This window comes from Opisthorchis viverrini (assembly GCF_000715545.1).
Source record: "Opisthorchis viverrini unplaced genomic scaffold opera_v5_53, whole genome shotgun sequence".
In the NCBI taxonomy this organism is placed as follows: Eukaryota; Metazoa; Platyhelminthes; class Trematoda; order Opisthorchiida; family Opisthorchiidae; genus Opisthorchis; species Opisthorchis viverrini.
Genome location: NW_008751710.1, coordinates 1,380,604 through 1,396,119, shown reverse-complemented (window position 1 = coordinate 1,396,119; position 15,516 = coordinate 1,380,604). Strand labels below are relative to the sequence as shown.

The 15,516-nt window shown below is 46.6% G+C and overlaps 2 protein-coding genes across 2 annotated transcripts in view; one reads left to right on the top strand and one right to left on the bottom strand.

Moving 5' to 3' along the window:
- Nucleotides 1-1,105: 1,105 nt before the first annotated feature.
- Nucleotides 1,106-7,339, bottom strand: T265_03687 (hypothetical protein; the record flags this gene model as incomplete). Its single annotated transcript, XM_009168229.1, has 4 exons — nucleotides 1,106-1,303; nucleotides 4,882-5,004; nucleotides 6,884-7,006; nucleotides 7,088-7,339. The coding sequence occupies 4 exons, from the start codon at nucleotides 7,337-7,339 to the stop codon at nucleotides 1,106-1,108; spliced, it is 696 nt and encodes a 231-aa protein (XP_009166493.1).
- Nucleotides 7,340-7,780: 441 nt separating this feature from the next.
- Nucleotides 7,781-15,516, top strand: part of T265_03686 (hypothetical protein) — a gene marked incomplete at both ends in the record, with an annotated part of 11,471 nt that continues 3,735 nt past the window's right edge. The window contains one exon of the mRNA XM_009168228.1: nucleotides 7,781-7,874. Within this exon, the coding sequence (XP_009166492.1) occupies nucleotides 7,781-7,874 (94 nt within the window). The remainder of the gene's footprint in view (nucleotides 7,875-15,516) is intronic.

Here is a 15,516-nt window from a genome sequence, read left to right as displayed (position 1 = left end):
TGAACTGCCTCAAGAATGAGCATCCGAGAGATATTCTTGAGAAAAAAAACGTGCATAGCACATGATTTGGGAGAAAGCAATGTACAATTTGGAAGTATCAGGTCGATCGTTATTTTGTTCAGAGTGGACCGGACGTCGGCAATCTGGAACTTCCTTTTAAAACCGAGTGAACGATAAAGTAAATTTCGTAACAGTGAATGAGATCTGCAGAAATTATTGTGATCGTATTGCAGCTCTCGCCGTCTTAGTTGTTAGCAGTGCTCTCCAAAACACAACACCATGTGGTAACTTGTTATCAGACGATTTTACTGGATGCGCGAATCCCAGTAAGTTCTGCTATTAGAAGAATAAAGAGACAAACACTGATTTACGACTGTCAGGACGTGCCCAGACATGGAAAAAGTACATGCGCAGAGTGACGCATCCCCAAGTTCACCATAGTTACGACACGTCCAGAAAGCAGGTGCGCTGGCGGAGCGCACCAAACGGTCATTTAGTTATCCTATATATTCACGCAGAAGCTCTGTATGTTTTGTCCCGACAATACAGCTGTGTCCCGAGTCCTCTGTCTTCCCCTTATCGCGTAGTCTGGCAAGCGCAGTGCAGGCGTAGCCCAATAGATGGCTACCCATGATGCAACAACGACACACCTTTCTTGCTTTCAATTCCAGCGGCACACCAGAACACCACACTCAGCTGTCATCGCATATATCGGCTTAGACGGATTTGTGGCCAAATACACCCTGGTGTAATTGAAGGGAGAGCAAATGTACCTGCAAAATCGAATCATGAGGCTACGAAAGGAGACGTGTAATATACCGCCAAAGGAATCAAATATCATCATCATCATCGACAGCATGACACCAGTGTTCAACACCGATACTTCACTGCCGTACAACGATGATTTATTTGAAAGCCTTACGGTAAAGAAAAGAGTAAAGGGGGATGGGGAAGGGACTTAGTACTAGCTTACCACAATCATTCCGAGGTGCCTACACCTCCAGACATTCACTCAGGCAATCTGGATAGAAACTGACAACAAGAACGCCACTGACATCGGTTGGCAGCCATATCTTGTGATGTCTCCAACCAGGCACAGTGAGGATCACGCGGTCCCCATCCTAGAAGGCGAGTAGCACCGACAGCACCCAAACGTTTCGTGATCTGCTTCATACTCCTCTGTCAAGGGTTGGCCACCTCTCTGTTTACGCCACTCTGAACTGGGCATGTAAAACAGCACTCTTTTCGGCAAATGATGGTTCGGCATACGCAACACATGTCCCAACCAACGCAGCTTCTGGTGCTGGACACATTCGTCAAATGTAAAATATTCAATTACGGAAAACGCGACCGCGAATACGCGTTCAAAATTGTTACCAGATGTGTTCAACCAAAGCGACTCAGGTATCTCGAAGCACAATTCCTCGATTGGCACGAACCCTTGTTGCGTTGCGTTTTTTTTACTGAATTAGTATAAAAAAAGATATACTGTACACAATCACTGTCATATTTGGTAATTTTGCTGTTTCACACGTTCGCCACTGTAGAAAGTGTGCGGAATGGCATTGTCCCGCAACTACGCTATTCTTTCTTCACGCCTCCAAAATAACGTCAATGCACACACAGAAGGCTGTGCCGCCACGAGGAATAATTTTGAAAAATTGAAGCTGATATGGCGGAATCAAACAAAATGTAACGATTGTGCCCAAAATATCCTCTCCATACCGTTGACAAATAGCAAAACCAAGTCCATGAAGGAGTTATAGATTTTATCTGCACAGATCGACAGCACTCTGTTGCTAAGCGACAAACATTAACGAAAGAAAAGAAGTAAACTAATGAGGTTCGTGGCCTTCCAAGTAATATCGCAGACCACAGTACCCACAAGTGTGTGACCCGGGTTGGTCCTACAAAAAGTAAATATACCGGATTATGAGTGTGCGAGAAAGTGCAGTTGGAGGGGGTTGGTGTGGTGTGGAAGAGAGTTAAAGGGATGTCGTCGTTTTTTTTTCAAGAAAAAAATTACTTATCCACAGAAAACACCCATCTAATGATGACCTTTTGAAACTCAACGGAAAACTCATGGAAGAGCAGGTTCCCCCTGAACCACAAGAGTGATTATTACTCTGCACATGTATAGTTCCTGTGACAAAACCAAAAACATCATGTATTTGTGACGTCTCCAGCCAAGGGGTCATGAGGACTCCATCCTAGGTGTACAACACCCAGACTCTTCGTAATACCTTTCACACCCTTCTGCCAAGTCGTGTGTTGTCCACCTCGCAGTTTGCGCCATTCTGAAGGGTGCGCGGAGAACAACGCTCACTCGGTAGACCGTGTTTCTGCATGCGTGGCACATGACTAAGCCACCGCAACTGATGGTGCTAGATGTCTTCCGCGATTGAAGTATTTGCTGCACAATCAAATACCCGTTTTCTAATCACCTCGTCACGAATACACTGACGCCACACAAAGCGAAGTATTTGCTGCACAATCAAATACCCGTCGTCACGAATACACTGACGCCATACAAAGTCAGTAATGCTTCTGAGGCATCGGTGGTCAAAAACCTGAAGACGCCTCAAATTAGCTGTCCTCACGTCTTCCACCCACACAATACACAGATCGGTGGTCAAAAACCTGAAGACTCCTCAAATTAGCTGTCCTCACGTCTCCCACCCACACAATACACAACCCTTATTATAGCCTGGCACATGTGACCCTTAGGACCTAGTGAAATGCCCTTTCGACGCCATAAGTGACGCAAACTGACAAACGTGATTCGAGCTTTTGTGATTCTTGTCCTGACTTCATCATACACATTTCCGTCCTGCATTCTTGTTTCTGACAGACATCAATGCACAAAAAACCCAGCGTATAAGCAAAAGCCACCTGTTCTCCTGGTTGCTTCAATGTGCGAACATTAAGGGCGGCTAAGTAGATAGGCTTTCGGGGTTTGAGAACAGGCCTTCAAAATTTTCAGGGTTGTTACTGAAGTCGGACGTACAGAAGCTGCAGCTGCACGGCGAACATAACGGTCAGTCCTAGTGCTGTGATCTACTGAGAGAGGTAGAAGACGGAAAACGTGAGTGTAAGAAGGGAGGCATCAGCAGTAGCACGCTTCCTCTTGCCAAGACAGCAACTAAGGCGACGCGGCTGGTGACACCCGGTGACGCCCGATTTGGCATGAGTGTTGTTAGTTGTAAGTTTCATGATTGTACGTGGACTGGGATACTGCTAGGGTACCCAGACCTAAACAGGAGGACGGTTAGGGTCCTCAACTAAAGCTTTTGGCTTAAAAGCCTGGCCGCAAGACAGCGGTGTTTGGCGGGAAATGCAAGTGCATTATCCTCTTTATGGAACAAGTCACTATACATGTTCTAACCCTCAATCTGGAGGGCCAGGGGACTGATGGTCAGACCCCTAGCCATTCAACAACCTGGTATGAGAGACACTGTGAGTGTCGCACGGACACTGTCTAATATAGCCCAATGGTTCAGGCACACAAATCGTCACACCACGGTACGGTCCCGTCTCTTCGTGACGGCCCACACCCTGAGGAACATGAATACAGCCTTCTGGTATAGTCCTCATCAAGAGTGAATCGGGCCATTTGGGTGCATGAACTTAATTCCCCAAAATAGCCGTTTATGCGAGCTTGATGAGCTTTGGGGAGCAGCACAGCTTAATGCGAGCGTTTCATTCGAAACGGCTGTACAACCGTACAACCACATGGACCCGTGCAACCAGTGGAGGCATAGGCTTAAGTAGGGGCAGACTAACGGGGTACCAGCGCACCAAGCATAGCCGCAGGTAAGTTTTCTCCGACCGCAAATCAACACTTGCTCAATTCCACAGCCGTACTGAGAGATGACAGCACAGAAACCTACTCATTAAATAATTCGATGGTCACTGCGCTATCCATTAATATATAAACGGCGCGGTAATGGGTACATCCCAGGAAGCATTGTTACACTAACTTATCCAAGGAGTGCGGTATCTGGATGAAATTAGGAGGAATTGACGGATAAAGCAAGTACTTTGGTGCAAACGAAATAAAGCCGGTTCCATCAGGCTTAAGCTTTCACCAGGCCTTTGCGTTTAGTCTGCAGATCTTATTCTCTCCAGTTTACAAGTGCATCAGCCGCATTGGATTTAGAAAGGTCACTGTCATAGCTATTCTTTGCGTTCACATTATCGCTTCGTATTAACCATGCTTTCGCCCTTACTTCCCACCTATGTACGTCTATACTTAGACAAGTAAAACACTATTCATTCTACGCCATTCAGTCTTGTTCTCGCGCTCAATCAGGGTCCATACTCCATCTCTAACAGTAACAGTATATGCTCTTGGCTATCGTTCATCTCTCCGTTGGTTTTGCCTAACACAACTCAGCAGCATTTGCGGAGCTTATCAAAGCTCAACACCAAATTTCTTGTGTATGTCACTAGAAATTAGATATTGTCAACACAACACTTGATGATAAAGTCGTTTCTGCGACAAAAGAGCTGAGAAGTGGGTAGGACCGGCCATGCTCCGTCAGAGTGACTTATTCACCTAAACTGATCAATTCTGGTGATGCTGAAGAGTCGTTCTTCAAGAGGAAAAGCACCGTATGACAAATTCGACACATGACAATGTCCCATAACAGCATACTATCGTTCAGCTGCAACACCCTTTCGGTGCCTAGCTGCAATGCCACCCGTAGGTTGCACGAGGGTTGGGATACTGCCAGGTTGTCCAAGCCTAGACAGCACACCAGACACACAACTGGCGGTTGGTGTTTTGGTACATCTGACCGATTTGGACAGCGTTACTGCACAACGCAACAGAATGATGTCTGAGCGAGTAATAACTGTGTATATGAATCAAGAACTTACGAGGTTAATGTAGACTTTGGGATGACCAAGCGCACCTCCTCCACCGTCACAGCTGACAATATGTTCGGTGCACGGGATGGGCGGAACCTCGGCAATGAGCTTCTCAGCAAACTGACGATTGACCTGCAAGTGGTATGCGATGTGACTTGTGTTCGTACACTACAGTCTCTGTAGTTTTACTGTATATAAAAACCACTCTCTTATAAGGAACGATTATCAGTTCCTCCGGTAAAATAGATAGCGAACTACCACTTTATTGGGAGCACACGCAAACGAAGATCGTCCAGCCGTGAAGCAGGCTTTCTACTAACAAAACGGAACATGTTAGTTATCGGTAATCCCAGATCACTCTCTTGAAAACGATCTCATGCCACAACCACATTCCCCATGTCTAGGTAACCTCGGGGCACCCAATAGGCGTGCGTTGCACAGGATTGCATTTTCAACTTGAAGGCCGAACTGGTTTGTCGCCCACGATGACCAGTATCATCTACCAACTGCTTATCTGTATGCTGGGATGAGATGACTGATCAAAATAATACCAACGTTTAGGCTGTACGATAGTGTTAGAGCTTAGTCAGGCTCACCTGGTGCACGTGGTTCGTCTTCTGACGTTGAAACTGGTCGTGGCAACAAACCTGCAGGGATACTCTGCTATCCTGGTAGCGTGACAGTCATTAATCTCGGCTGACAGTTGATTACTTCGCGGTGCCGTATGCGTGAGACGAGAAACGCAGGACCAACACGCTAACTTTGGTTGACCGCTTGCATTCGCGCCTTGATCACAGTCGGTTATCACCTACTGCATACGTGGCAGTCTTCACTGATTTCCAGAACAGCCTGTTCGCCACACACGGTCCCCAACCGAGTTTGTTCCAAAGGACACACAACTCGCACACAGTACGAGTCGCATCTAAAGATGAACTTTACTCACTCAATTTTGGCAGAGATGTTAGTGGATAGATATCGAACACGGTGAACCCATCGGATTCCCAGTCGAAACCAGCTCGATGCTCGCAGATTGACTGGATGGCCCCAAATCGAACATTTCATCAAGCTCATACGGTGCGTGATCTCAGAGATTCACACAATGTCAGTGTGGATCGGAAATCCTCCCACAAAAAAGTTGTGGCGTTTTCTAACATCCGCAAATGAAAACACGTCATTTAAACAGTACAGAGTAATGGCACTGGTCATCGAGTCGTTCCGCCCGCAAATGAAAACACGTCATTTAAACAGTACGAAGTAATGGTACTGGTCATCGAGTCAGCGGAGAAAATGCGCAAAACACGGTTGAGAGTAAGACCTTGGATTTCATCCCATATAACCAGACCATCAAGAATAGGCTCTGACAGAAAATTAAACCATTCGAGGACAATGCATAACGTGATACTGAAAAAAAAACAATTATGCAAAAGCTTACCAGCTTTCCACTGAGGCTGAATCTGGCAACCGAGTAATCATCAGAATCGAATTTCTACAAGCAACACGTGAAGGAAACTGAGTGCAAATACCTGCCCGGTGTGTGTGATCTCGGTTGCGGAATCAACTGTCGAAAACGGAGCAAAAGCCATGCGGGCTAAATGAAATCGCTGCGTTAAAATAGACCGAATACGAAGAGCCATTCACGTTGGTGTCTCGGCAAAGTAGCGGTGTGGCTGAAATGTAAAGAGAAAAAAGAACAGAAAAGATTGAAAAAGGGAACAAAGAAGAACTTAGGTATCTAGGGCACCCTAATTATTACAAGCCACCTCTAAAGGAGGGACCATGCCTCTGACGCCTTCAGCAGTGTTCACTGTCAACTACGTCATCATCATCATCATCATCATCAAAGACAGCGACATCAGTTTTGGCACTGATGCTTCACTGCCGTACAACCATAAGGTTCGTCTAGTTATATACATGTAATTATATTAAAAGCCATAAAGTGAAAAGAGTAAAAGATTGGGTGGGGAAGGGGACCTAGTGCTGGCCTGTGTCAAGCATTCTGAGGTGCCTACACCTCCAACCGCTCAACCGGACAATCTGGAAAGAAACTGACAGCACGAACACCACTGACATCGATTAGCCGCCATTTCTTGCAACGTCTCCAGCCAAGCACAGACGGGGTCACGGAGACCCTATCCTGGAAGGCGTACAACACCACCAACACCCAAACCCTTCGTGATAACTTTCACGCCTTTTTGCCAAGTCATGTGCTGTCCACCTCGCGGTTAGCGCCATCCTGAAGGAGGCACGGAGAACAACACTCGCTCCGGTAGACAGTGTTTTGGCATGCGTACCACATGACCGAGCCATCGTAGTCGATGGTGCTGGGTGTTTTATCAGATTGAAATGCCTGCAGCACAACCAAATACCCGTTTTTTAACCACCTCGTTACCAACACGCTGACGCCATCCAAAACCGGCCACGCTTCTGAGGCATCGGTGGTCGAAAACCTGAAGAAGTCGCACACCATCTGTCCGCAGAGGTCATGTCTCACACCCATACAACAACACAGCCCTTACTGTAGCCTGGTACACACGACGCTTAAGATCTAGTGAGATGCCCTTTTGACGCCACAAGTGACGCAAATTAGCAAATGTGAACTGTCAACTATGGTCTAAGTCTCAATCCCATCTGAAACTGGCCATCCCCGAAGTGGGGATTTTTTTTCTTCGAACTGTCAAATCATATATGAGAAAGGATTTGCATATCCATTAGGGAAGATGACAGTAACAGAGTTGAGCGGTTGTTGGGAACGTCAGTTTCCACGCTGTTTACCAGGTTGGAAAACTCAACGAGTATTGGGGCGGCTCCGTTTTTTGTTTCTCGCGGTCGGCCTACAGTACCGGCAGTCTACCTGAACAACAGTGGCGTCGGCTGGGTCTGTTCTCGGTGACCGCCGCTCAAATCGCAGATGGCTGAAGATAACGAACGCGCGTATGCAACCGTAGTTCAGGTATATAGTCCGTTACAATTAGTGAAGCCGACTGGAGTAACCCACATGAAAGGTAAATGTGAGTTAACGTGATTTGTGGCATCTAATAATCACACTTCCATCGTTGTTAGTCATTCCTCCTGCGCTTCCATTTCATCATAATTAAGGAGTTTTACCTAACATTGTCGCCGTCCACCTTCTGGAACGCGACCGACTATACTACCGACAAAATAGGAGCGGTCGAAACGCAGCGTTTGGTTCGAACCACGGACCTTCCGGTCAGATTTGCACCTTAACTACTAACCTTAATCTCGAATTGGAGGCGAGATGGACCAAGTGGTTAGAGCGCGAATTTACTGACCGGAAGGTCCGTGGTTCGAACCCGACCTCTGCCTGTCGACTTCCCCTGTCTAGGTCTCGGCGACCTGGCAGTACCCCAGCCCTCGTGCTTCCTCCGGGTGGCTTGGCAGCTAGGCTCCGGAAGGGTGCTATAGCTGAACGATTATTAGTTATTTTATTATGTGCATGAAACGTTTCATTTGCTGTCCAATAAGTTGATGTTTGCTAATAAATGACTTCGTGGGAAGTGCTTTCCTCCTTTCAATAGCAGTAGAGGCCGCCAGCAAATGGCATCCTCATCTCGCCAAAATACACTTTAGACGTTCTGTTGCCATCATGTACGCAACCAAAAACAAAGACGTCGAGAACTCTAAATTCCTTTCCATGACGTGATATATCGACCAAGGGTAGAAAACAAGGTTACCAAAGGGTTATCGCGTAGATTTTGCTACAGCATACCCTCTGAATGACATCCAACGTTTACGTAACACTACCACCCACGCGTCAGTCGTTTGTACCCTTTTATTCACGACAAAGATCTCTCATTCTCGCTCGATTTTAAAACTACGATTCTTCAGTGTCATACCCATGTTGAACGTAAGTCTAGGTTTTTTAACCTAACCTAACTTAACCTAATAATTAAGCCTAATTAGTCATTCGAAAGAATCGGGACCGATTTCAAAGGTTCAGTACCACCCTCAACGGAAGCCGAAAACCTTCTGACAACCATTGATGAGCACTCGTTTTCCGTCCACTTTCGCATTCCTAGATATGATCTTGTCAGCTGGCGTTTCTTGCCTACTTAAACTCCTTTCCTTGGTCTGCTTTGAGAGAGGGGTGTTGCTACAAACGGGAGCACACCGTATAATCCACAGTGCAATGGGCAAGCGGGAAAAAGCTGAAAGGGACTCTCTGAAACTGACTTGAAGCTCGTCAGTGGGACTATGCGCATCAGGAAGCAATACACTCAAACCCAGATGCTGCGCATTACGAATGGCTTTTCCTATAAAATCGCAACTCTTCCTAGGGCACGTCGTCCCCACGGTAGTCATTATCGGCATGATCTATACTTATGCGCCGACATGTCCGCACATTAAAGTAAGATTCAGTGGGAAGGAATGCGACTGAGTGTGGGCGTTCATGTATCCCAAACAGACAGGAGACCATGTCAAGAAAACACTTGTGACCAACTGGATACCCTCGAAATGAATTTCCGAATGAAGAAAATTGTCAAGAGAATGTGGGGGTCACCACTTATCCAAGTCTTAACAGTTGCGCACAGTTAACCCAGACACGAGGTTGGATTCGGCAGCAACCGGATCGCTAGGTTGTAATACGTTTTCGGCATACTGCTGTCGTGTCACCCGAAAGCATTGCGAGGCCCATGATGCTGTCAAGGTCACCTAAGACTAAACAGGACCTTTCTGTCAGGAGCCACGCGTCTTCACTATCTGGCTACCAGACTGAAGCGACGTTTTTCGTAAGACGTTCTTGAGCCCTTTTTTGAATATCGGAACTACAGGTGAACAGTATCATTCCAGCGATGCTGTTTTCTTTCCAAATGGTTTGCAGTAGGTGGTCAAACTGCTATCACCAGACTACGCATGCTACGCATGTTCAATCCCCAACCCGGTGCGCCAAGAGTTTGTCAGTCAGATCTCCAATGACCAGTCTCGTATGATTGTGAGTATCTCGCAGACGACCCAATCAAGGTCAAAACCACCATACGACGATGAGACCGTCTCGTCATGGTGGTGATAAGATTTGTGTTGAGTCTGTTTTGGTGCCTGCCAGATACCTTGTCTGCTAGATCCAATAAACGGGTTGATTTGTGTTTGGATCCATTGTTCATGTGTTCGTTACTGCGATTTTACGCATACCAAAGCGTGGTCCAAGTCAAGGCGAGTAGAAAATTGGATATATTGTGGCCATTTGTGGCTAGTGGCAATACGAACTTATGACAAAAGGCTACCAACACATCAAATCATCGATAGCATAACATCAATCCCCCAAAAACGGATGCCCTGCTGCCGTACAACCATAATTTATTTGAGACTTATTGCGAACAGAATAAACGTGGATGGGGGAGGGAATTACCACTAGCGTACCATAATCATTCTGAAGTGCGTACACACCCTCAGATACCCATTTAATATTCTTGAGCCAGATACCTTGTCTGCTAGATCCAATAAACGGGTTGATTTGTGTTTGGATCCATTGTTCATTTGTTCGTTACTGCGATTTTACGCATACCAAAGCGTGGTCCAAGTCAAGGCGAGTGGAAAATTGAATATATTATGGCCATTTGTGGCTAGTGGCAATACGAACTTATGACAAAAGGCTACCAACACATCAAATCATCGATAGCATAACATCAATCCCAAAAAAACGGATGCCCTGCTGCCGTACAACCATAATTTATTTGAGACTTATTGCGAACAGAATAAACGTGGATGGGGGAGGGAATTACCACTAGCGTACCATAATCGTTCTGAAGTGCGTACACACCCTCAGACACCCATTTAGATATTCTTGAGAGAAACTGACAACAAGAACGCCGATGACATAAATTAGCAGCCATATTTTGCAGCGTCTTCAATAGGCACGATGACAATCACGTCATCACATCGTGGTGGTCGGAAGTGAGTGTTGTAACGACCTGTAGAACGATATTACCTCGTTCAACCACGCCGGTATATCCGCTACGAGCAGTCATACTTTTCACCGCAGTAAAACGCTTCCTCCAGTTCCATATTTTTCTAAGTAATAACGCTACTTTTCCATAGGAAAGACGAATTGGAAAAGGCTAACTCAAAAACCACAAGCCCCAATTACCCGATTGTTAACCACCACGGCCGGTGAGTCATCCAACTATCCACCTATAAGGTAGACCTACAGCTCCAAAGGAACCTACAGCACTATCAAGAGTCACACACATCCATATTCGATCATGTTTCCTCAGGTTAAGCTTGCTTGCACAGCCAAATGAGTCAGGCCTTCAACTAATTGACTTCAAGTAGGAACCCAACCACTCGCCGCATCTAAGATCAGACCTGTGATGATAACCATAGCGCAGATGTTGCCGAAATAACCTCCGTACCCTCCTGCCACCCTCCAGCTCAAAATGAGCGGAAGGCTCGGGCTGCGCTGCCAAGTACGAAAACTCCACTGCTGGCTTAGTAAGCACGAAGCACAGTTCATCCTTTAAACTCTTCGTTAACCTGCTCTCACTCAGCCTTGTCCCCAGCAATTAGGTACTGTCGGTTCAGTTCAGTATAGCTTATCAGCTATAAACAATGTACCAAGTGTATATTGATTCCAGCTGCTACAGTTTCGGTCGCTAGAGAATGGAAGAGCCAATTAAATATAGCCAAGGATTAGTTAGTTCGAGAAACTTGGCAGCCACGCACCGAAGGCGGTACCTTTGATGCACATGTGCTACTGACTGCACGATTGATCCATGTCTGCCAGTGTCATTAATTACTGGTGAGTTGAGTCCCGGGGTCCTCATTAAGGGAGGCAGCAGTTGCGAAACTGACTGAGTTGACTGGTTAGCGTTTTTATGCTTCATTGTCAGATCAAGAACTGTCAACTTCACGGTGGCTTCCACTTAGCACAAGGCTGAGAAAAACTAATCCTTAAAGGTAGACGAACCTATGGTATGTGGTGCACATGTTCCTTACTATGAGCTCGAGAAAACTCAGCGCCTAGGGCGCGAACTTACTGACCGGATGGTCCGCGGCTCGACCCCAAACTGGGCATCTCAACTGATCCTGTCTACGCTCAGGAAGCCTGGCAGTATTTAGACCTACATGCCTCCTTCGGGTGGCATGGCAGTTAGGCACCAAAAGGGTGCTACAACTGAACGATTATTACCAATATAGCGCAAACGACGAAGCAGGAGTAGCTCATCCGTTGTGGGAGAGTACATTTTTTCTGAATACTATCCGATGTGCCCGAGCATTGTGAACCCGTTATTCCTACCAGACCGGGCCAATGTTTCAGGGGTAAATACTGACAGCCTCCGTACGTCCTCGACGCTTGCGGTAAATACTGACAGCCTCCGTACGTCCTCTACGCTTGGAGGCCACATTTCTGATCCATAAGGCAGTATGGATAGCACCTCCGTCGAGTATAGTCTGTTGTTGATAAGAGCACTGACATCACACCGGCGCCATAGGTGTTGAAGGTTGGTGCGAGCTGTCCTGGCCTTCCCAATTTGAGAAATTCTTAAAAACGCTGTGAGAGCGCTTTTTAACCTTAAGGTATAAAATGTTCTCCGGCATTATATTGCGCAGACAAAGAAATTATGGAGGGCCAAATTCGACAGGATCAAGCTGGATAACACAGTAACCACTGACGGCCAACGGTTGTAATTTTCATTGATCTGAAGACTATCTTCAATTCCTTCAGCCATCAGCGCCCATCGATCAGAGATGTCCCGTCTAAATTATTGTTGCTCTTGAAAGTTTTATATGCCAACTCCCCTGGATGAGTACGGGTATGTGGCAGGCTCCCAACATTTCCAGTAGTGTCACTGAGGCCTATCTCCTATCAGTTTCTTTTTCAGCCTTGATAATTGTGCCATACGGAGCTCGAGATATCATAATTGGTCAAGGCGCAAGCCTAGTGACCAGAAGCTCCGTGGTTCCAACTCAGTTTCGGTACCTCGATGACTGCTGATTAGGTTTGGGCAATCTGGTAATATCCCAGTCTTCGCCCACTCTTTAGGTGGCACCGAGGAGTCACAGCAGAACGATTATATGTGATAGTCTAATCTATCCTACCTACCCTCAACACCTTCAGTGAAATGCCTCAAGGCATTCACGCAAACACACTCAGTACATCGAGCGTGTTCATAGAATCACCACTGTGTTGTCAATCTTGTGCTGTTCCCGATCAATCTGTGCTAGCAAACCAATACGCACGCGGTTCCGAGAGTTGGACACAAGGCGGTATTATGCACCGTACTGGAAACGTGACATACCAAGTATTAGCTTATTCCCCCATCTGGGTGTCATACAAAGCAGCTGCAGCTTTCGTCTCTCCCCGTGGGTCTTTGAACGTTCAGACCGTGCGTACACATATATAAGATCGTTACGATGGATGTGAACCAAAAGTCAGTAAGATGCAGTCAGAAAACATTTATTGAAGTGCCGTGGTCCCAGCTTCTAAATCTACGCCCACCGAGGATGAGAAAAATAAGAAAATGAGAGCCACGCGTTCGGGACGTCAGTTCACTGACGTCAAGTGGTTCGGTTTGCCTCACTCCTTTCACACGCTTACGGTAGTACGACTTAACCTACATATCGCGTCTCTATAGTGTCCAGCTGACTCGGTTGAGAAGCCTACAGAACCCGACGGGAGTGATGTTGGGTGGATGACGACTGGTAGGAGAGATGGCTCAGTGGTTAGAGCGCGAATTTACTGACCAGAAGGTCCGTGATTCAAACCCGACCTCTGAATCTCAACTTCACCTGCCTAGGCTCGGGTAACCTGGCAGTATCTCAGATATCATGCCTTCTTCAGGTGGCATGGCAGTTAAGAACCGAAGGGGAATTACAACCGAACGGTTTGATACTATTTACACAGTGTGTAAATAGCATGTGCAAACAATGGCTCTCGTCACTATCAGCCCGAAAAACTACCCCAGCGTCAAACAACTATGATAACGAACGCAGATCCCCAAAACGTCGCACGCCACTGGATCACAAAACCCCGAGAAATGGAACAACCGCACCCTATCCTAACTAATCCGACCGACTGGTCTGACGAGGGGAGGTGTTAGTGAAGCAGTCTCTGAGAAAGACAGGATCTCGATTAACTCACCTCGAACGATGGGTGAAATACCTTGAAGAAGTGTTCAGCCTCACTTCATCAATTCATCCTCTGAAATGACCAAACGAGCCTGAGTAAAACGTCGACACCAGCCTACCATCAACCATGGAAGCCAAACGTGCAGTTTCATTGTTTCAACGCAACAAAGCGCCTGGTCCAGATGGTCAGAACCCATTCTTCAAAGGTGACGAGTCTGTCATAGCTAACCTAACGACCGTACTTAAAAAATCTGGGATGATTGCCGCGTGGTCCATCCCAATCCACAGCTAGTTTGCAGAAATCTGCAGAAATCCCAAGTCGTCCTTCTTTGGTATGAGAGTCGGTTTATGCACAAACCAAACCCGAACGTATGATTGGTATGATGTGATATGATAGGCCTAACTGCTCGACTAAGGTTCCCACCAACTACACTTCGTGGATGACTGGTGGAGTGGTATATGTTTGTGCGTTGTGTACTGTGGGTCCGCAGTTGAAACCCAGGGTACGTCGCCCCACGTCTTTTCATCTTTTTCTGGTCAATGTATAAATAACTGGGTTAAGGCCAGTAATGTTCTTTTTCCAGCACTGGGGCTCTTCGAACACCATCGCAAAACACTTTCGAGATGTATAGCGCCAGAAATAACATCGACGTTATTCCTTAGAAATGATACCGGATCCAGATACCAGCTCCTTCACAGAGGCATGTCCTTTTTAGCTCGTGCAAATTTGTGAGAGAATTCTTTCGCCGTTTAATCTATTTGCAGGGTTACCACGTGTCATTTTGCGGAATTTTCAGTCGAGCATAAGCTGTGCGTGAAAATCTGTCAGACTGCACTCCATTTCTGCGGTGCACTCACTTTCAATCATGAGCCAGATCATTACAGGTGGTGAACCACAGCAGATGTTGGCGAAACGAATGACCATCGAACGTAAGACGTGGAATGTAGAGTCACGCCTGCCAGGCCTGTTGACATTTTAAATGCACGGGTTTGCAGGACGACCAGATAAGCCAATTATCTAGCTCTCCTGAACCGTTTGTCTGTGCCAGCAGCTGCCATCTCCTGACCCGTTTGTCTGTGCCAGCAGCTGCCGAAAACGGAACTAAGTCTCCCCTTCTGAATCGAAAGGACCAATGCGAATGTAACGTTTTCATTAGGACACTCCAAAGCTCTGGAAGACAAACACAAAAGACAAAGCGACCTGGACGAGATTCAATAAACAACTTTTTCCCCTGAAAGAGAAACTAGCGCTATCCAATCTGGGTCGGATGGCTGAAGAGAAGGTTGTCCAGCTTTCTGACGCAGCAATGAAGCCCACCACGGCGTGGAGAGGAGCACGAAGTACAAAGCCTGGCGCAGTCGCTCTCTGTCGGTGTCATATAAGAATCAAATATTTGGAGCAAAAGAAAAATTCTGTGTACACTCCGAGAGAAAAAATGCGAATATCATTCCATGTACGCCCTTGGTCCGCTAGTGAAATAGCTTACTTTCGGGACCAGAGCGGAGGAGATATCCTCACAGAAGCATAAATCACATAAACGTTCATCCAAATTACGTTTG